Source organism: Macaca mulatta, chromosome 4 (genome assembly GCF_049350105.2).
Source record: "Macaca mulatta isolate MMU2019108-1 chromosome 4, T2T-MMU8v2.0, whole genome shotgun sequence".
In the NCBI taxonomy this organism is placed as follows: Eukaryota; Metazoa; Chordata; class Mammalia; order Primates; family Cercopithecidae; genus Macaca; species Macaca mulatta.
Window position 1 is genome coordinate 65724137 of NC_133409.1, and position 23059 is coordinate 65747195.

General features: G+C 35.5%; 1 protein-coding gene across 3 annotated transcripts in view; it reads left to right on the forward strand.

Moving 5' to 3' along the window:
- Positions 1-23059, forward strand: part of STXBP5 (syntaxin binding protein 5) — a 193493-nt gene that overhangs the window by 75631 nt on the left and 94803 nt on the right. For all 3 annotated transcript variants that reach the window (XM_015137165.3, XM_015137166.3, XM_015137167.3), the window contains exons 8-9: positions 4279-4402; positions 17841-17919. In XM_015137165.3, the coding sequence (XP_014992651.1) occupies positions 4279-4402; positions 17841-17919 (203 nt within the window). The remainder of the gene's footprint in view (positions 1-4278; positions 4403-17840; positions 17920-23059) is intronic.

The following is a 23059-nucleotide window of genomic DNA, read 5'->3' on the forward strand; positions in this document are numbered from 1 at the left end:
AAATACACTTTCCCAAAGGTAAAACAGTACTTAAAACAATGAATAATTTGGTCACATTTTCAAAAACAGAAGAAAGTTCCAGTTGCATTATGTATTCATTCATTCATTCATTCATTCATTCATTCATTCATTCATTCATTCTTTAGAGGCTGTCTTACTCTGTTGCCCAGGCTGGAGTACAGTGGGGTTGGGGGAGGTTATTTTTAAGGGAAAGGGCAGTGGTTTCAGTTTATAACTGTTTATAATCTTTAGAGAGAAAGGAAAAAAGCTTTAAATAATTTAATGTCCAATGTATAATAACTTTTATCAACTACCTTACAAAATGTATGATTCAATAATTGTCTCATTTAATTATATAGTATTATAGTTGTCTCCCTTCTATGGTGTAACTAATATTGAACATTTCACAAGTTTGAAATACTAGGACAAAAGCTATACAATTTAATGTATTATTTATATATGTAAGAAATCATTCATGCTGTAAGCATGTACTTTATTTGATTATATAAGAATAATAGCCGGGCGCGGTGGCTCAAGCCTGTAATCCCAGCACTTTGGGAGGCCGAGACGGGCGGATCACGAGGTCAGGAGATCGAGACCATCCTGGCTGACACGGTGAAACCCCGTCTCTACTAAAAAATACAAAAAACTAGCCGGGCGAGGTGGCGGGCGCCTGTAGTCCCAGCTACTCGGGAGGCTGAGGCAGGAGAATGGCGTGAACCCGGGAGGCGGAGCTTGCAGTGAGCTGAGATCCGGCCACTGCACTCCAGCCTGGGTGGCAGAGCGAGACTCCGTCTAAAAAAAAAAAAAAAAAAAAAAAAAAAAAAAAAAAAAGAATAATAAAACAACAGTATTTTCAATATTTTCATGTAATTGCAAATGTAATTTTAAATGAAAGTCTACATTATACATGTTCTTTTGTCATTTTTTGGCATTTTTCTAAGGGCTGCGACAATAATAGATAGTTACATTGGGAATTAATGCAGCTTTTGAATGGAATGTTAAATAACATCTATGAGAAAAATTATTTTAAAATAATTAAAATTTAAAATATTAATTAGTGTATGTAACGTTAAGAGCAGCTGGATTAGGATTTATTAATATATACATTTACTGTGACATGATTCTAATAATACTGATTAGTTTGCAAAACCAGTAAGTAGAGAATTTATTCAATTTCCATACAATTTTGAGTTAGTGAATGTAAAATTTGATAGGTAAGCAGTTAGCCTGTTTTGTCTTCCTAGACAAGATGCTGTCTTGTCCGATAAGAATAGCAGAAGCATCATAGGTACTACTTTTGCCAAAGCCTAATAATTAAATATTACTCCTTTTGAAAAATGTGTCACAGTAGGCAGTGCTTTTGTTTTTTCTCTGATTTTATCAAAAATGAAAATACTGATGTCAGACTCTTAATTACCTTTATGAACATTTTTACACTTATGATTTTTTTCAGATACTACATCTTTTAAAGAGCTTTTAGAATTGCATGTACTGTTGCTTTGTGGTTTATGCGAACAGCTATATCATCTGCGTTCATTCTGTCTTCAGTCTTTTTTCTCTACCCTGGATTCATCTTGTCCTCCATGACTTTTGTATGTCTTTTATGTATTGTGTTCTATTTTCCATTCATCTGTCCTTTATTCCTCTTTCTAAGATAATCCTGTTATTCATATGTATGTATAATTTTCAGGTTTTTAAAACAAATATTCTTTTTTTTTTTTTGAGATGGAGTCTTGCTGTGTCACCCAGGCTGGAGTGCAGTGGCATGATCTCAGCTCACTGCAAGCTCCACCTCCTGGGTTCATGCCATTCTTCTGCCTCAGCCTCCCGAGTAGCTGGGACTACAGGTGCCTGCCACCACACCTGGCTAATTTTTTGTATATTTTAGTAGAGACGGGGTTTCACCGTGTTAGCCAGGATAGTCTCGATCTCCTGACCTCATGATCCGCCCGTCTTTGCCTCCCAAAGTGCTGGTATTACAGGCATGAGCCACCGTGCCCGGCCATAAACAAGTAAATATTCTTAATCACCTGGAAATTGTATATCTTTTCCTTGGAAAAACAGATAAGCCAATTTACACACAAAATTTATCAACCCCAATTTATGTTTCCTACGTTATATCTCATATCTTCTCCCATGAATTGTTCAGATTTGCTCCTAAACCACCTTGCTTCTGATTTTGAGCATGTGTCAGATTTGCTGGTGAGATTGGATTTTCTCACTTTGTTTACGTAAATTTCTACGTCATTTTCTTAAGACTAAAGAAAAAGTGTAAATTGCATATTTTATACATGTATAATTTATATGTGAAATATAAATTATATATGTATAATTTATATATGGTAGGTATTGTATACATAGTTTTAAATACTTGTAATACTACATATGTTCTACATATGTACTTAGAAAGAAAACATCTTATATCAAGTTGGATTTGCATATAGAAAATTGTATAAATAAATAGTGCATGTTTGTTGCATGTCCATATTTCTTTATTTCTTTGCTTTTTTGTGGGGTGTTTTCTGTTACTTGTTTCTGTTGTCCAAGATAATTGTGAACCACTGGTTCCAGTAATTCGATAGTATTTGCTTTTGGAATGCCTAATAATTTAATAACATTTCATAAATAGAAGGCACTTTTAAACAAAGATAGACATTGTTTTCTTTAGCAAAGTAGAAATATTTCTCTACATATGATACGTATTTTTATATATGATATACATTTATACATGATACTATTAAGATGTTTTTATCTATAGGTTCCAGATAGCACTGTAGACCTCTTTTGTATTTTCACTTATCAATTTTTTTTAAAACATTAAATAGCTTTTTAGCACTGCTCATGTTTTTGCAGAAATAATTTTACTTGTAAAGGCTACTAAGGGATTGCTTATTTTAAAAATGAGTTTTCAAAATGTCATATGTGTATTTCAGTTTATTATTAAGATTTTATTTAGAATTTTGTAAGAGATGCAGATGGTCCCTGACTTACAGTATTTCGACTTAAGATTTTTTTGACTTTACAATTGGTTTATCAAGACATAACCCCATCCTAAGTAAAGGAGCTCCTTAGGAATTAGAATGCGATTATGGTTTCTACTGAATGTCTATTGCTTGTGTACCGTCTTAAATCTGAAAACTTGCATATTGAGCCATTGTAAGTAAGGGATCGTCTGTTGTGTTGGTACCATTAAATGCATTTTTGACTTACGATATTTTTGACTTATGATGAGTTTATCAGGGTATAACTTCATCATAAATTGAAGAACATCTGTACTTTGAATAAAAAACATTGTATTAAATATTGGCATTAGAAGTTAGCTGATTATCTGTATCTGTCTGATTTATACTAAGATATTTTATAATATTTAGTTTAAATTTATAAGTATAGAAAGAACCCAAATAAGTAGATGACATGATAGAAAATGTTGACTTTATATGTGACAGAAGTTTTGAGTTTCAGTTATATGATTTTTGCTCTGTACTCTGCAATTCTTGCATTCCAGTAGGGTAACTTTAAGTCAATTGACCATTAAGAACTAAAATTTTATCAACTTGAGTTTAAAAGAAGTAATTCAAAGGATGCATGGGAGAGTGATTTAAAGTTTTTTTTTTGCATACCAAAATTTAAATAATATTACAGCAAAAAAATGAGGGGTATCATAATACTTCGGTGATATAAAAGTATTTTCCAGATAGTTTTTAAGTGACCCAGAAGTACAAAATAAATTTCTTATCAGAAGAGGGTCCCTGAGATTAAAAATTGCCTCAGTAATTACTGTGAAAGATGAGGAGCATGTCTTGTAGCTCAACCTGGAGCATTTTTTATTGATCTCTAATCCAAATCTACATTTTGGCTCTGAGGATTGTGGTCAATTAACACGTTTTATTCTAATCTTGTCAATGCAACGAGTTTTTCCATTGGGACGTTGGTTGTAATAATTGGGTAATTAATGTTTAGGTATTGTTTATGCTAAAAATAATGTAAGAAAACATTTTGTTTTACTGAACTTGTCTGTAGATGTCACTATTATGCCTTCTTTATGCTGGTTTAAGGAGTAAAGTAAGTACAGAGAATTAAAACAGTGTTAATATGAAGAAATAAAATCTCATTTGTATTACAAGAGGGCCATATTGTTATGGAAATGTTAAGTTCACATATTAACTTTAGAAAATAAAGAAAAGTTAAAAATGAAAATTAATTGATTATCAGATCATTTACAAATAGTTTGCTACTTAAATAGATTTTAAAATGGTATTTTTCATCCTTCTATAGGCTATCCACTCTGTTGCTTGGCATCATGAAGGAAAACAGTTTATTTGCAGTCATTCAGATGGCACCTTGACTATATGGAATGTGAGGTCCCCTGCTAAACCTGTACAAACAATCACTCCACATGGTAAGAATGCATCAGTCTTAAATACCACCTAATTGTAATGCACAGTAAACTGTTTTGTTTCATTTTGCCTTTGGATTTGTTTATTTGATTTTTAGGATAAGGAGGGGTTTCCTTTCATTTTTAGGGAATTAAAAAATTTACACTTACAGAAATAGTATCTAACAACCAGTTAATAAAATTTCAAGTTAAGCATATTTACAGTTGAAATTACAAATTTGAAATTTTAGAAAATGTTACATTATTTTCTGAATATCATGTCTCCAACAGTCCAAAAAACAAATAGTTTTGTGAATGAAAATGATGCAGGATTTACATTAAGCTTTTCCATCTCAAAGCTATCAGTTGCAGGTTGTTAATATATAAATAACAGTGAACTTGAAATACTTGGAACCCTGTAGAAGGTAATTTTATATATTAAAATATGGTGTCAGGAGACCTCAGAATCACCACGGGTTTAATGATTCACTAGGAAGACTCACAGGACTCAGCCTCAAGTCATGTTCATTGCTCTGATTTATTACAACAAAAAAGCATAAAGCAGAATCTGCAAAGGGAAAAGACAAATGAAGTCTAGAGGAAACCAGGCTCAAGCTTCTTTGAGTTATTTCCTTACGGAGTCACACAGGATATGCTTAATCCCACTATTAAGGAGTTGTTACCACATGTGTGAAATATTGTCTACCAGAGAAACTCACCTGAGCCTTGGAGTCCAGAGTTTTTATTGGGATCAGTTATGCAGGCATCCTCTGCTTTAGCAAGTACCAAAATTCTAAACTCCCAAAAGGAAGGCAGGGGTTCAGCATAAACTATATTCTTTGTACAAACCAATTAGGCAGAGTAAATCACCCTTCTCAGGGAATAATGAGCGTTTCTTGGACATCAGCCAAGGGCCAACCTTGTAAGCAGATCTTTGTAGGGATAGCTGTAGCAGACCTGCTGTGTTAACTATTTTCTGCATAAGTAGTACTTACAAAACTTATGAGAAATTTTTATTAGAATATTTATTTAAAACAGATTATGAAGGCCACCTTTTTTGTTTTAGAATTTGTATTTCTTTATTAATCTGCATTCTCCACCCTCACCCCAAGAGAATCCTTCCTGGCAAATTTAGGGAACTCATATTAAAGGAACTCTTCTATAAATTGATAGTATATTCAAGAGTGTCCTTGTAGCTATTGCTAGTATTTCATCGTTTGCTTTAAAATTTGAATACCTACTTTTTAAAAAAGTTGATATATTTTGACTTATTATTATATAGAAGTGAAAGAAACAGTAAAATTAAAAACAAGTTTTATCTATCTGTGGCATATGGGATTTTTAGGCTTATTTTCTGGGAAAAATAACAGTTCTTGAAACCACATATTGTGAAATACTTTACCACTGCTTGTGACAGCAATCATCTTCTGGGAAAGCACTGACTTTAAGTTCCCTACACATCTATTTATGAGTGCATCTAGAGGATATTTCTTGTGATAGTAGGTTCAAGTTTTTCTTAATATATTTTGTTCCTTCCTTCTATTAGTATCTAGGTTCCTCATCTCGACACTCCTAAAAATTCCTATGAATCTTAGAATCTCCCAACCCCACTGGAACCTATGAATCCAGATAAACAAAAAAGTACCAATAAGGTGTGGTTAGTTCAAAAATCTTTCATTTGAAACCCAGAAGAAAATGAAACTCATGTCAAAGATGATAGAAATATATAGTGCTAGTCTTGCAGCTTGAAGTTTATCTGTTTTTATCTTGTTTTGTAAGAATAGTACAAAGAATCTTTTTTTCTTTTGATCTGTTTGCAAGTAAGTTGTCAATATGGTGCTGATTCACTCCCAAATATTCCATGGTCTTTTTTTTTTTTTTTTTTTTTAAATAAGGACATTTTTCTATATAACCAAGTTTTGCCTTTATTCAAAAGAGTTTTATATGGATTAGATTTGGTTGTCATGTTTCGTCTCGAAACTGAAACAGTTCCTGAACGTTTTGACTTTGATATCTGATAAATTACAAAGATTGTAGGTCAGTTCTTTTATAGAACGTGCCTCAGTATGGTTTTGTCTCATGTTTATTCATGATGAGATTTAGGTTGCACGCTTTTGACAGGAGTATCCCAAAAGGATTGAGGTGTTCTTTTTGCATCCTCTCAAGTGGAACTCGTTTTTTATTTGTCCCATATTGGTGGTATCTCACATCCTGATCCTTTGGTTAAAGTTCTGTCTTCTGCTAGTTCTGTCCATTATTAAACAGGTTTTCTTTTTACCTTTGAAATTGAGAAATAAATTTTATGTGTATTTATAATTGTTACATATTTTGATTTGAAGGAAGTTCCCCAAGACTCTGTGAACATATTATACTTCATCAAACTTTTCCCCTCTAGTTTTAGCATCTGTGGATGTTTCTTAGCTGAATTAACTATTACTGTGATGGTTGCCGAATATTGATTGTCTGTCTGGTCTTAATCTTTTTTTATATTGAAAGCTTAGTTTATTGAGAGCAGACTTTAGGAAGTGGTATAAATCAGTTTCTACAGTGATTATATTGTCTTAGCAGAAAAGTGCAGTGGCGCGATCTCGGCTCACTGCAAGCTCCGCCCCCCCGGGTTCACGCCATTCTCCTGCCTCAGCCTCCCGAGTAGCTGGGACTACAGGCGCCCACCACCTCGCCCGGCTAATTTTCTTGTATTTTTAGTAGAGACGGGGTTTCACCATGTTAGCCAGGATGGTCTTCATCTCCTGACCTCGTGATCCGCCCGTCTCGGCCTCCCAAAGTGCTGGGATTACAGGCTTGAGCCACCGCGCCCGGCCAGAAAAGCTAAAATTATTTTTAAATGAAAAAGACAATATGTGACTTAAATGTTTTCTCAAAATTAGAATCCAAATGAAATATAAATGAAGTGGATTTTTTTCTGTGGCTGGTGTTAAAAATTAGCGTGGTATTTGTGTACAGTGTAGCAGTCTAGTAGTAGATGGCCAGAATTTTATATAAAGTAAGGCATATTTATTTATTTTATATAAACTATATGTAGAAAATCTGAATTCAAGTGTAATAAGGTTTCCACCTTTCTTTTTGGCAGTAAAAACTACCGAGTGACAGGTAACCTACCAAAGCTAAATTCATGTTGACTACAACTGAATTCATGGCAAAGCTGAGTACTTTTTGTTTGTTTGTTTTTTTGAGACAGAGTCTTGCTCTTGTCGCCCAAGCTGGAGTGCAGTGGCGCGATGTTGACACACCGCAACCTCTGCTTCCCAGGTTCAAGCGATTCTCCTGCCCCAGCCTCCTGAGTAGCTGGGATTACAGGCGCCGGCCACCACGCCCGGCTATTTTTTTGTGTTTTTAGTAGAGATGGGGTTTCGCCATATTGGCCAGGCTGGTCTCAAACTCCTGACCTCAGGTGATCCACCCGCCTCAGCCTCCCAAAGTGCTGTCATTACAGGCATGCGCCACCATGCCTGGCCAACTGAGTACATTTTTATACATTAAAGTACAAAACTACATTCGGCATACCATAACAAGGTATCAGCTCTTCCATAGAGATCACATTTGTGGTATATCATTTTCATTATATTAACTGTTGCAAAGGATGGAAATTTTGTTCTACTTTCTCATTATTATTTTCTGTTGTGGTTTCTTGCTCTTAATTTCTAACCAAACAGTTACGGTAAATTAGTTTAAATATACTAACCTTTTACAATTGAGTGCTTTTTCACTTTTTCTTATTTACGTTCATCTAATGGTTGTTCAAGTATCTTAGTCTTAAAAAGCATTTACAGTATTACCTTGATTGCCAAGAACTGATTATAATTTAAGACTCCTACCAGTACTTTACTACGAGTTGTAGTGTTAGGGTATTTAGTGTTAAAAATAGGTTAAGATATCCTTGAAGAATCTGTTCAGAAGATATTATGTTACATTTATATAACATGGGATTTTGAAGCCAGAAGAGTTGTAGTTAAGCACTAATTCCATAGTTTCTGGCTCTGTGACCTTGAGGAAGTCATTTAACATTTTTGAGTCTTAATGTTCTCACCCATGAATGCAAATAATAATGAAACTTTACCTAGTCTCATATAGTTGTTGTGAAGATTATATTTACTCATTCTACAAATATTTGTTGGTTCTACTATGTGATAGGCACTTTTCTTAGCTGTGGTTCAGATAATCAAAATGTAAGTGAAATTACCCAGAAATTATGAGGTGCTATTCATATATGGCTCTAGGAAATGTCGGTATGGAAATGGTTATGTACTTGGTAGAATAGATTTGTGAACCCCCAAAATGTATTCCACAAAGACCGGTTTTTCTTATATTGATGATTTGTTTGGTGGAAAAGGTACGCCATAGTGAAAGAAGTTTTACAAATGCTGAATTAAAGATGAGCATTTTTCTTCACTTTAACACTCAGCAGGTTATTTTTGAGTACCAAAAACAAACCAACAGTGATAGTTCCCTTTAATCTCATTTTTATGCATCTCAAACATTTCCTTGGCAATCAGACAATCTGTAATCTACTTGCAAGTGCTATGTGTGAAATACCTTGTGGAGATCATTTCTTTTCTCTGAGACTTGAGCTTTATTATTTGTAAAATGTCAAGATTGAACAGGATTTTTAAGCTATAAAGTTTAGTGAATATATGAAAATTAAGCAGGATTTGGTTCCATATGATGACTCTGCAGTTTTTTCCTTTCAGCGGGCCATAGATTCTGTATCTCTGTACGGTACGTTGAGGAGTAAACTGTTTCTCTTTTGGCTTGTTTCTCTCCCATGGCAGATAGGGTTTCATTATTACTTAGGAGGTATCGGCATGGCTCACATTCTTACCTTGAAGCACTCATCTTGGTTTTGTAATTTGCTGGGCCAGGGCCTCACAGGACCTCCCCTCTGGCGCAGGGAAGGGGGTGATGTGTTGCAGAGTAAGATTTTCTGTGATTGTCAGCTTTACCAGAATCAGATGGTTTCCTAAGGAAATGGAGATTATAGACCAGGGTGCCTTTCCTGGACCACATTGGAAGGGGAGGAATTGTCTCGGGCCACGCATAAAATACACTAACACTAATGATAGCTGATGAGCTAAAAAAAAAATCTCATAATGTTTTAAGTAAGTTTACTAATTTGTGTTGGGCCACATTGAAAGCTGTCCTGGGCTACATGTGGCCTGCAGTCTGTGGTTGGACAAGCTTGTGCTAGACAGTCAAAACCTGTAGATTTTTACTGTAGGAAATGGTGTTTTAAATTTAGTTTCTGAAGCTTATTCATCAATGCAATCAATCTGTTTATCAAAAAGTAAACCAAGATTGGGGAACTTTTAATCTGTTGAAGGTCACTGAGGGAAAAATAAAATTCAGTTTCACCTAAGTGCATCAGCTTAATATGTTAAGGATGAGATGTGCAAAGAATTCCATTAATCTGCTTTTAAGATTCACCTGAAACCTAAAACATTCAGTAAATAATAAAACTATACTACTCAGTTCCTTACATGATTCATTACAAACCTTTCCCCAGTTTATGTATTTGAAAAGACTTACCAGACTCCACAGAGCATACTTAAATAAGACCATGATTTAAAGGCAAAGGATATGATACAGCAGGAGAAAGAGAATGCAGGCAGGTGCTCTGAAACATCCCTCCCCTATGTGAGCTCCCAGTGAGCACTTACACACGAGGATTGTACTGAGTGCACCTCGAGTCACCAAGATCTGGCTTCTGAAGAGCTCCACAGAAACTCTCAGGAAGGCCCTTGTAATGATCAAGCCAGTCTTGCTAATAAATCAGCTAGGCCGGTTGCCAACCTTCAGCAAAACTATACTCTGGTGGTTACCAGGGAAGTTTTGGGCCTTAAACAACACGTCATAAATCCCACTGTCCTTTTCTTTGCCAAAAGTAAAAAAACAGATATTCAGGGGTCCAAGTCCAGCCGTAAATCAACTCTATACACTCATTTAGGAGGGAACAACCCTCCTCCCCTTTTCAGATTAGTATTATTAGCAATGTGATTCTTCACTTTGTCTTTTTATTTTCTAGAACATCACTGCCCAATAGAAAGGTAATGTGAGCTGTGTGTGTAATTCTAAATTTACTAGTAACCGTATTAAAAACAGTAATAAGAAACAGGTAAAACTAATTTTAATAACATGTTCTTTAATCCCAAATATGCAAAATTAGTTCATCATGTAATCAATGTATAAAATTGAGATATTTTATTCTTTTTTTGTACTAAATATTTGAAATCTAGTGTGTATTTAGCATGTCTTAACTTGGACTAGCTACATTTTAAGTGCCCTGCTGTCCATGCATTTTAAGTGCACAGTAGACTTATGGGTACCCTATTGGATAGCCACGCTAGACTGAGAACTTCAGTGTAACAAGTGTAACACTGAAAATACGTTCCTCATCCTAACTGGCAAAATTAAAACTTTAGAAAGCAACTGTTTTTGTCAGTAATCTTTATTCATTTTTAATAAATCTTTATTCATTGAATAAACATTTATTGAGCACCTCCTATGTACCAGAGACTAATTACTGAAAATATACTGGGCTGAAGAGCTCATTGTCAAGTGAATGAAAATGATCTGGCCGGGCGCGGTGGCTCACGCCTGTAATCCCAGCACTTTGGGAGGCCCAGACGGGCGGATCACGAGGTCAGGAGATCGAGACCATCCTGGCTGACACGGTGAAACCCCGTCTCTACTAAAAAATACAAAAAACTAGCCGGGCGCGGTGGCGGCGCCTGTAGTCCCAGCTACTCGGGAGGCTGAGGCAGGAGAATGGCGGGAACCCGGGAGGCGGAGCTTGCAGTGAGCCGAGATCGCGTCACTGCACTCCAGCCTGGGCGACAGAGCCAGACTCCTGTCTCAAAAAAAAAAAAGAAAAAAAAAGAAAATGATCTATAAACTGATAAATATAATACATCGTGATTAATGCCGATAAAGGCATGTGTAACATGACGTGGAAGCAAATAAGTGGTGACTGGTTTTGGGTAAAAGGTGTTGAACTATTTCACCAATTCAGGGTATATGAACTTGGTCTTAAAGGATGATAGTGGTGGTATAAGACAGCAAAGAGCAGGGCAAAGTTATCTTAGAAGGCACAAAGACATAAACAAAAGTGGGGTGTTCTTGGAAAACTACTAATAGTTTAATATGACCAGAGTTTAAAACACCTTTGGGCAAGTAGCAGGAAATGAAAACAGAACCATGTAGAGAGGCAAGATTATATATCAAAGTATGATAAAAAGTTTGAACTTCATAATGGAGACCTAGTAATTGAGTTTATAGTGAGAAGCATCAAGTTTACATCTTAAAAATATCAGTTTAATGATAGTACATCTGGTGGGCTGGAGGCAGAAGAGGGTGGCTAATTAGGAAGCTATTGCATTAATAAACAAATAATGGAGATTTCATTAGAGGAAATGGGAAGAAATGGACATGTAGGAATGAAATTCTGGAATTAGAATCAATAGGACTTAAACCAGTTATTTGTGGTTTAGTGGTTTGAGGGGTGGGGAAATAGGGCATAGTAAGAAGGAGAAATCAGATGTGGCATGGAAGTTTATGTGAGTTATTAAGTCAGGTTTTATAATTAATCAGACCTTTTAACTGACTAGTCACGGTAGTTCATAGGTAGTTAAAAGAACAAGCACATATTTTTGTTCCTCCAGTGGCATAGCATTTAAGAAGTAAAATGACACCTAGTGGTGAAATCCTTTAAATGTCTTTTCATTTGTACGTGCTTAAAATCATGGGTAGTGCCTTATTATTTGATTTGATTTAGAAAATGCTTAGCCTAGAATTATAGATGAATAAATAACCTATCTAGACCATAAGCAGTAATCAGAGACATTATTTAAAATATCTTCTATGCATATCAAAGATTTGTTTTTTTCCAACCAAAAATAATACAGGATGATCACTCTAAACACTGCAACATTTTTCATTTGCAAAGAAAATGAAACGACTCTATTAGCATCCTCTCAGAGGGACCGAAATAAAAGTTAACTTATAAAGGAATAATAATCAGACTGACTTAGACTTGTAAGTCTGAATGTTAGAACACAATAGAGCAGTATCAAAGGACTATTGAACAGGAAGAAAGTTAAGAGTTTTGTACCTAGCCAGGTTTTTTGCAAGATTATAGAAGCTCAGACTTGGAAGGATTTAGCAAATACCATCTAATGTCCTTTAGAATTTGTTCCAACCTCCGAAAGATTGATGTTGAATATTGAAATAAGTTAAAGGAGTTTATTTCTAAATAATTGTTTCACTTCATAAAACAAAATCATGTTTGAACCTACATATAAAATTTGTGTCTATAATCCTAAACTCTGTCAGCCTGATTCTCCCGCTAGAACTCTGCATGGTAGAAAGAGGATATAAACCAGCTGACCTTCTTCAGAGCAAACATTTAAATTTTTTACTGAAAGGTCATATACATCTGTATATAGTTTGGAATAGAGGTTGAAGTTCTTAATTTATTCCTTGTATGACACAAGGGACTACTTTTCAGATTTAAGCCTCCTTTTTTCAATACCTTGTATTTTCCTTGCAATTCTCTCTCCCACCTCAGCAGTCCTTTCTTTTCTCCTGGCAGTTCTTTCCAGTTCCTTGGTTACTTCTGTCACTTCTTGGTTCTTATAAATTGGGCTGCTAGAGATTAAAGATTCCATGTACAATCATTTCTTCATAAGGAGGGGAAAGCGATGATTCTGTAGGATCTTAAATTAAGACAGGATTAAATGTTCCATTACCAGTCAGTATACAGGTATATATTTATAAAAGTTTAATATGGGTGATATTTTGTACTAGTGAGGAGAGAATGATGGTTCAATAAATTGGCCTGGCAAGTAAATATTTATGTCAAAACCCATCTGATTATACACTTTAAATATGTGTACTTTTGTTTAGCAGTTATAGCTCATTAGAGCTATAAAACTAGCCTAGCACTCAGATGATTGATAGCTTATTAATTATTAAGAGGAAAATGTCTTCCCTGTATCAAAATACACATCAGAAAATAATTAATGTAATAGATGAATCTATTCAAAACTATAAGAAAAAGCAGATTTATATGATTTTGGTGTGGGGAAGAACTTTCCAAGCATAAAACCAAAGAGGGGAGTGACCAAAAACACTAATAGTTTTTTTTCATACACATATCTCATTACACATATACAATCCTATCCTACCAGTTCCTTCTCCCTCAGCCTTTTCCCATGTTAGCAGCCCATTCTCCTTTCTTATCCCACGAGGTAAGCTGTGTCAAAAATCTTACAGATGTTCTTCTAAAATATAGATATTTCTGAAATTTTGTATATTAACACATATACACACAAATAAACATGAGATTATTTTTCTGATCATTGTTTTACAAAAAGTAGGATTATGTTAGCTATCTTTTTGCATCTTTAAAATTTTTTTAAATTTTTGTGAGTACATAATAGGTATATATATTTGTGAGGTACATGAGATATTTTGATACAGGCATACAATGTGAAATAAGCACATCATAGAGAATGGGGTATTAATCCCCTCAAACATTTATCCTTTGAGTTACAGTAGGGTGACTATAGTTCAATAATAATGGTACATTTTAAAATAACTTTTAAAGAGCAGAATTGGATTGTTTTTAACCCTTTTTTGCATCTGAATCACTGTACTTTAGGAAGATTCCTCCAAATGTTCTGGCATTTCATTTATGTTAATGGCTGTGTAAGAGCCAGTTGTTTCTATCACAGCTTATTCAGCTATTTCAAATTAGTGGGCATTCCCTTTGTTTTTATTTCTTAAACATTGCAAACTATGCTGCAGCTACCATCTTTGTACATATGCCATAGAAATTGGTCCTTTTGTTTATATGGAATAAATGCTTCAGAGTACAATTTCTACCCCTAAATATTGACGTTTTATTATTTCTAATAAATGTTCTCAAACCATTTTTCAAAAAAACTATATCCTTCAGATTTCTACCAGCCATGTATGAGTATCCGTTTCCCAATGTACTTGCCAGTAATAGGTGTTATGACTCATTTTACTTTTTTTTTTTAACTTCCTGTTTGCTCAGGATCTCAAAGTCGGCCAGAAATGAGTGACTGGGTCCTTCTCCGTTCCTCACTCTTTCCTGGGCAGGCAGCATTTTAGACCCCCAGGAATGTGTCTAGTTTTCTGAGCTTTTTTTTTAAATTTCTGCCTGAGTTCCATTTGCTTCAACTGAAACTACAGCCTTAGATAGCTGTAATACTTCCAACAGATTGCTGTTATTCTGGAATGCCCTGGAGGTAGGGACTTTTGTCTCCCATATTTGAGGTGTCAAGTGAGATAGCCACAGCACTTTGGGAATAGTGTTTTCCAGAGAGCTGCAAGTTCATACAAAATGTCGATTGTGCTGTAGCAAAAATGTTTTTAACAGAGCTCCAAGAAAACTTCAGTCCTCTCTGTTGGCTAATACTACTGCATTTTCATGGCTAGCCTACCACTGAGCTGGGTAGCCAGGGGATAGAAATAGACCTTCCTTAAAAATATCACAGTTCCCTGTCCCCGGACCCCTCATGTTACTGAAGTTCAGTAGTTTCTATTGGGTAGATGATTTTTCATCTTGTTAGCGGCTTGGTCATTCTCCAGAGTTCTGAAATGTTTAACTTTAGTTGTTTTACTAGTAGTTTCATTTTTGTGGGAGAGCAAGTTCACCGAGGTCCTCCTGTTATTGGTGGCATATATCTGAGTTGCCAGTAGTGTATCAGTATGGGTCTGCAGTCACCTTCATTCTTGCCTCTTCAGAAGAAAGAATTCAACTGAGGGGCAAAACAGAAAAAGAGACCAAGGCAAGTTTCAGAGCAGGAGTGGAAGTTTATTAGAAAGGCTTTAGAACAGGGAAGGAAACACTTGAAAGAGACCCAGGTGGGCAATTTGGAGAACGAGTGCAGTGTTTAACTCTGACCCTAGGACTTCATAGGCACGCCCCTTCCCACGATTCTTCTCTTAGGGTGGGCTGCCCGTATGTGTGGTGCCCTTCTTACCCTTGGGAGGTGGACACGTGCAGTGTGTTTAGGAATTCGTACACTTGTCCATCTGAGGCTTTTCTCCGTTTTCCAGTGGAGTGCCCCCCGCCCCCCCCACGAAGGTCATACACCATGTTGTTACTTACCGCCCATGCCTGGGAAGTTGCCTCTCCCTGGCACTAGCATTCAGTTAACACTTCAGTGCAGCAGGTGTTGGGTTCCATCAGGAAATGGGTTCTCCCTGGCACCAGCTGCCAATTTATCGCTTTTAGTGAGGCAGTGTGATAATTGTCAAACCACTGTCGAACCATCACCCAACATTTCTAGAGCCCTCTCCTGCCCTGCTCATGCCTGTCTTCCTACCTGTAATATTCACTGTATCATCTTGGAAGTCGATCTTTTTGGTAGTTTCCTTAGCCGTTCATAGGCAGTTAGTCTACCAGCTGTACTTTAAGATCATTTTGTCCAAATTCAAGAAAAGCTGTTGAAACTCTAATTACATTAAATTTATAAATTAATTTTGGAAGAATAGATATTTTAGGATTTCATATTTTCTTAAATTGCAACTTATTGAGGCTGATAGACTTGATTATTTAGATGTGTACTTCTGTACAATTTTTTTTAATTTGTAAGAATTCACTAGGGAAAATATTTGCAACATACATGATTGACAGAATGTTAATAAGCCTGGAATATAAAATTTATTTTCTAATACAAGGAAGATGACATAGAAGCATTGATAAAGGACAGCAAACTATTTTTTAAAAGAAGTATACATGACCAGTTAGGGATCCAAACAAATCAGATTAAAATAAGTTACCCTTTTTATTTAACAATCAGCAAAAAGAAAAAAAATTGCTACGGGAAGGTATGGCAAAATACATGTCTTACGCTGCTGATAGAACTGTGAATTGGCACAACCTTTCTGGAATACAACTTTACCCAGATATACTATATGCCAAACAATGTTTGTCACCGGGATACCACAACAGAAAACAAATACACTAAAAAAGTTCACTTTCCTGGCCGCGTGCGGTGACTCATGCCTGTAATCCCAGCACTTCAGGAGACGGAGGCAGGCAGATCCCTTGAGCCCAGAGTTGGAGACTAGCCTGGGTAACATGGTAAAACCCCATCTGTCATCTCTACAAAAAATTTAAAGCAATGTATCCAGACATGGTGGTATGCACCTGTGGTCCAATTACTTGAGAAGCTGTGATGGGAGGCTCACTTAAGCCCAGGAAGTTGAGGCTGTGGTGAGCCATGATCATGCCACCGTACTCCAACCTGGGCTGCAGGAGTGAGACCCTGTCTCAAAAAAAGAAAAAAAAATTTACTTGCCTAGAATTTACATACATGCCAGTTAAGCAAACAGTAAACAAAGAAGTTAAATATAAAGAATACTAGAATGTGACAAGTGCTATGGAGAAAAAATAAAGCTGTGAAAGAGGTAAGAGGTGTTGGGTTAGGGGTGAGTGTCAGGAATTCCTCAGACCATTCCCAAGTTAGGTGATTTGTCAGAAGAAATGTAATAATGTGGACAGAAATTCTGATGCACTCTAACATTTAGAGTATTTTTTGTATGCCAGTTTATAACCACTGGTTATTACAACTGGCCCACTCACTTTTTAATCTCCACTTCTATTTCAATTGAACTCATTTGAGTAAAGGTACCAGGCTAAAATATATATGTAAGAATGTTGTTATCTTTTCCTTCATTCTTGTTAGCCTTTGTTGAGATCTAACAGATACACTGTATTCCAACAAAAGATTAAATGAACTCCAAGACAGTGGTTAATCTCTGAAATATGGGAAATAAATGCTGTATTTTCTTTCTTTCTTTTTTTTTTTTTTAGTTTTCTATAGTTTCTGCAGTGAATATGTAGAAATAGATAACTGAAATCAGCATTTTAAAAAATATTTAGAATTCTTTGACAAAATGAGTCTAACACATTTTATAGAAGTTGGTGTATTTTAGCAGTCTTTTGGGTATTACAGTGGATGTATTTACTTGAGAATAAATATAAATGATTTTATTAGCATAGGGCTTAATATTGCAGCCTGTCACACTGGGGTGAAAATGTGATATAGATTTGTTTTTCTCAAATCTTGCTATTTTAAAATGAATTCATTTAACAAGTTGAAATTTTATTTTGCTTATCTGCAATTAAGAACATTGGAAAAACTGTCGATTTCTCCTGCTAGAATTTTGTTACATAAATGTTCTTACTAAGTTATTAATTATATTTGCTTTTTAGCACCAAATTTCAAAGAGTAACTTTGCTTGATCATTTAAAAAATATCTTATCGTGTATTAAATGCCTCTTTCAAAATCACTTTAAAGTGTTTCATGGTGGATTTCATTATATTTCACTTTCATTTTGTAAACTATCAATGTAAGAATGTAGAGTAAATTAGAATTTTAGAATTTAATGCAGGAAAATATATTTTAGGAAAACAGTTAAAGGATGGGAAGAAGCCAGAACCATGCAAACCTATCCTCAAGGTGGAATTCAAAACGACTAGATCTGGGTAAGATTTTACTTCATTGCCAATGTTCATTGTATATAATTCCTCAAATAGCATGGAAGGCTATTTTATCATTAATTTTGAAGGCCTATTTTAGCGTGGTCTCCACCATTCTTAAATTTTATGCTTTTTTTTATTTAACAAAAGAAGTAAAGTTGGTAAATTTAGGATAAAATACTTTTTGTGCTCTTGTCTTTAGTAGTTTTACACATTATCTTGGAAAGTTTGAATTATTTTTCCTGTTAAACTTCGTACCTTCTCTAGATCAGTCTTTAGTAGCAATAGTGTTTATTCACTAGTGGTCATTGTGGAATAATCAGTGAAGAAAAAAGATTTAAGATTGAACTATTTTTACTATATATGATATTAAAGTTATATGTATTCTTCAGAAATTAAATCTCATATAAGAGTATCTGCCAATTATGAAAATAATTACTGTTTAATATTGAGAGTTTGTTGGTTGTATTTGAAGATATTGATTGTCACTATATGAATTAGGTATGAAAATTAGATTGCTTAAACATTTATATATTTTATATATATTTTTGTATGTGTCAAATGTTAGATTAAAAAATATAATAAAGAAAAAAACATAAAATGTCTGTGAAAATTCCACATCTCTTTAACTTCCAAAAGAAAGCCTTTTATTTATGTTCTAGCTCCCCAGGAAAAGTATGTGGTTTTATTTACTATGGCTTTTATTTGCTACAGCTATGTTGGACAGTGAATATATATAGTATAGTGCAGAGGTTCTCAAATTGTGGTCCCTTGGCCAACAGCGTTAGCTGAGAACCTGTTTGAAATGCAAATTCTCAGATTCCACCGTATACCTACTGAATCAGAAACTCTGGGGTCGGGACCCAGCAATCTGTGTTTTAACTAGACCTACAGGAAATTCTGATGCACTCTAACATTTAGAAACACTGGTGTATTTTTTGTATGCCAGTTTATAACCACTGGTTATTACAACTGGCCCACTCACTTTTTAATCTCCCCTTCTATTTCAATTAAACTCATTCGAGTAAAGGTACCAGGCTAAAATGTATATATAAGAATGTTGTTGTCTTTTCCTTCATTCTTGTTAGCCTTTGTTGAGATCTAACAGACACACTAAATTCCAACAATAGATTAAATGAACTCCAAGAGGTGTAGCATCTGTTTGACTGTTGCATCCTTCATTATGTGACTTGTAGCAGTTATCTGACTTCTTTGTGGTTCATTTTCCTCACTTATGACGTAGCTGGATAAAATATCAGACATTAGTTGTGATTAATTGAGATGATAATGTATATAAAACATTTCAAGCAGTTCCTGGTATATAATAAACTCTATAAATGATTGAGAAACCATTTTTTTAGGAAATCCCCTGCCACCAATTGATTTTTATTTGTTACATTTGTCCTATGGCAAAGGAATTAAAATAGGAAAAGCATGGTAGCAAAGAAAGAAAAACAGGAAGAAAACCAGAAAAAAAAATCTATAATTATAATACAAAATGAAATGAATTGGCTAAATATTTAAATGAATAGTGACTAGGTTCTATTCTTATCTAGGTATTTTAACAAGTATTGACGGGCAACAAAGGCAACAGTTCAGGGAAGATTTTTTCCTCTGTGTTTCACCTGTTCCAGTATTTACTCCTAAAAAATGTTAATATTTATGAGTTCAGGTTTCTTCAAGATGGCAGTAATACTTTTTCTTTCATAGAATTAGAAATGAAAATTTAAAGTGTTCTGCTCTTTTGAAAACATTTGTAAATACAGTCATCCACTGCCTAACAGTGTCATGATCAATGGTAGACAATATATACAATGACGGTCCCAATAAATTATAATACTGTATTTTACTGTACCTTTTCTGTGTTTATATACACAAATACCATTGTGTTACAGTTGCCTACAATAATTAGTGCAGTAATATGCTATATAGATTTGTAACCTAGGAGTAATAGGCTATACAATATAGCCTAGATATGTAGTATATCATCGAGATTTGTGTAAGTTACACTCTATGATGTTCATACAATGACAGAATTGTCCAATGATGTATTCCTCAGAAGGTATCCTTTGTCGTTGAATGACATTGTTATACTGTTAAGTGGATCAATAGGATCACCATTTTGTTACAGTGTTCTCTACTTTCTCAATTTCTTTTGTCACCTAAGATGGGAAATTCAGTAACTTAAACATATTTTTCTTTTCTCTCAGTCCCTGGCTTCTTTCCTTGAAATAGCTTTCCACGTTACAATATGCAACCAAAATTGAGAACTGTGCTACCCATTCCCACCTAGAGCAGAATCAGCCTCTATTCATTAAGCTGGGCAGTGCTCATCTTTTTTCTGTTCCTATCAGGTATCATAAGCAGATGCCAACAGAATGTATTGTACAGTTCCTGTTGGCAAGTTACCAAATTGTATAAAAAGCCATCCTTTTATTCTCAGGGTCTTCTACGTTTTCTTCTCTTTACCAAGAAATAATTTGAGGTGGATTCCCTATCATCCTTTGTGGCTCAGCAAAACTATGCAACCTTAAAGATACTCTAGCCTCATTGGCCAGATTACGTCCTCTAATAATATACTCTCAAAGCATGTAGTACTTTTTCTTTCTACACCCTATACATGTCATTAGTAATGAAATTATTTATTGAATGTATGTCACCCCTATTAAACATTCAGCTCAATGAAAGCACGGTGGTGCTAAATGTGAAGAAGAAGATAGGCAGATATATTGAAAAGATAGTAATAAAGAGCTAACTGTTAAAAATGCTTAGTTTAATTCTGAGGCAAAGGCGAATTCTGACAAAAAAAATGAAATTGAGGTTACATAGCTTTTATTTTCTGATGAAATAAAGCAAATAAAACTTAGATCTGGAGAAACCAGATGTTCTCTTGCATAGGGAAAGAAAGTATTTTAATAGACATGGAACCAGTTCTTTCTTAATAAGAAGTCGGAAGTTAAATGTTAAGTCAATTCCATTGAAGTTGTTTCTTTGAGAAACTAATGTGAATCAGGTATGAAGTCTCGTGGTGAATGGCAGTCAGCACAGTGTTGTGTGAACTCTGGTGTCAGACTACCTGGGTCTGAATCCCACCTCAGGTGTTTACTCATTGTGTAATCTAAGGCAAACCAAATAAGCCTTCTCTGCTTGTTGCTTTATCTGTAAAATGGGAATAATAATAATATTATCTACCTCATTGAGTTGTTACAAAAATTAGATAAATATATAAAGCACTTGTAACATGCTCTTTATACCAGTTGTCTCACATGTATCACTAGTATATGTCTCACACACATCACTAGTATATGTCTCACACATACTGGTTGTTTCAGATGTTTGATTACCTCTGACAAACACCTAAAATGCAGTTGTTCACTTATCGTGCTTCCACAAAGCAAGTGTACAAGTGGCAAGGTTAACCAAATTTTATAACTGAAGAATCTAGTATTCCTTCCTAAATTGAGAATTGTATTTATCTGAGAGAGAAAGGCTGTGATTTAAAAAAAATTTTAGTCCTTTTTGATGTAAAAAAAAATTTTTAGATATCAAATATGATGGTTCATTAGTGGGTTGTGAAAATAATTTTGCCAGTTGTGACCATCAATTTCTAAATTATAAACTAGAATAGGAAATAGCACTGCATAATTTAAGTATTGATTCATGAAACTTTTATTCAGTGGCATATATTTGTCTGTATACTGGATCATGAAGTAAAATGCACTTCTTCCTATGGGTCATGATTAAAATATTTGAAAGTCCCTGATTTAGTAGAAATAATTGACGATTTGGATTATTAGACTTGGGTCCAAATCCCAGTTCTGCCACTTACTAACTGTATTATCTTTGGTAACTTACCTAACCTCACTGACCTGTTTTCCTTACCTTAGTAAAACAGAGACAGTCATTCCCACTTTATGAAATTATTCATGAAGGACTAAATGAAATAATATGTATCTGTAACATTATAAGTATTTGATAAACTCTAGTTTCTTTGCATTTCTACTTTTACACTTTTCTTTTCACTAGTAGACTATATAAGAAGGTGTCCGTGGGGCCAGATTTTCAACAAGAAACAACTTTGGATGGGTTCAAACAGGTACTCAGATTAACTCTAGAGTTTTGAGCTACAGAGCATTAGAAGAGTTAGTTTTCTTCAGAAATGATCACCATTCAAATAATTACCAGCTTTGGGAAAAGCATCTCTTTATTATGGAACCTAAAAGCGAATATTGGATCCTTGAGCAAGACAGCTGACTAGAGGTGCCTGGTGTTCATCACCATCCTCCCGACACACACACACACACAAAAGGACCAAAAAGAACAGACTAGAGCCTCTGAAGGAAAGTGATGGAGTACAGAAAGGGAGTGGCCAGTTCCCCGTGGAGTATGGCAACCCAGGATGACAGCATAGGGGGGAGCAAAACACCCTGACCCTGCTGCCCTGTCTCCCACTTTGAGCCGGGAGGCACTTCCCCTTGTGGAGAAAACATAAGCCATAGGCCCACAACAGTCCCCATTATCACTGCAGGCACATGCAGTCCTTCTCTGATAGAATTCTACAGTACTCATAGGCCCGGAGCCCAGTTTGTAGAGCTTCAAGTAACTTCCATGAAGTTGCACTGCTCCAGAGAATGAACAATGTGTGTATCCTCACCACCCCATAACCCAAGCTGCTATATAGTATGGTGCCATCTTGAAATTGGAGTCAGTGCTTGAGTGCTCTGCTCAGGGACCAGTAGCCACTTTGTTTGTCCACTCTTGAGACTCCACTGTCATTCCACCGTGCTCACATGGGTGACTACAATGCCATGATCCCAGTTGCTCAGAGCCTGTGGCCAGGAACAGTTGTGGCTCTGGTGCCCACACCCATGCAGCATACTGCCCCCCAAAAAACAGATGGTCCTGTACAATGAGGGAGACAGCCCTGGGCTGGCTACAGTACTACATGTCCTTGCTCCTTACAGGAAAAACAGCCCAGCAGACCCTCACCTGGCAGATCAGCACCTGAACCAGTTGAACTGGCATGAACCTGTGCCTTCAGTAGGAAAAAAAAGCTCAGCAAACCTGCCTGTAGTAGGTTCACCCCCCAAGTCAACCTGAAAATCAGCCAATCAATCCCAAACCTGGCTAAGCTGTACCACTCTTG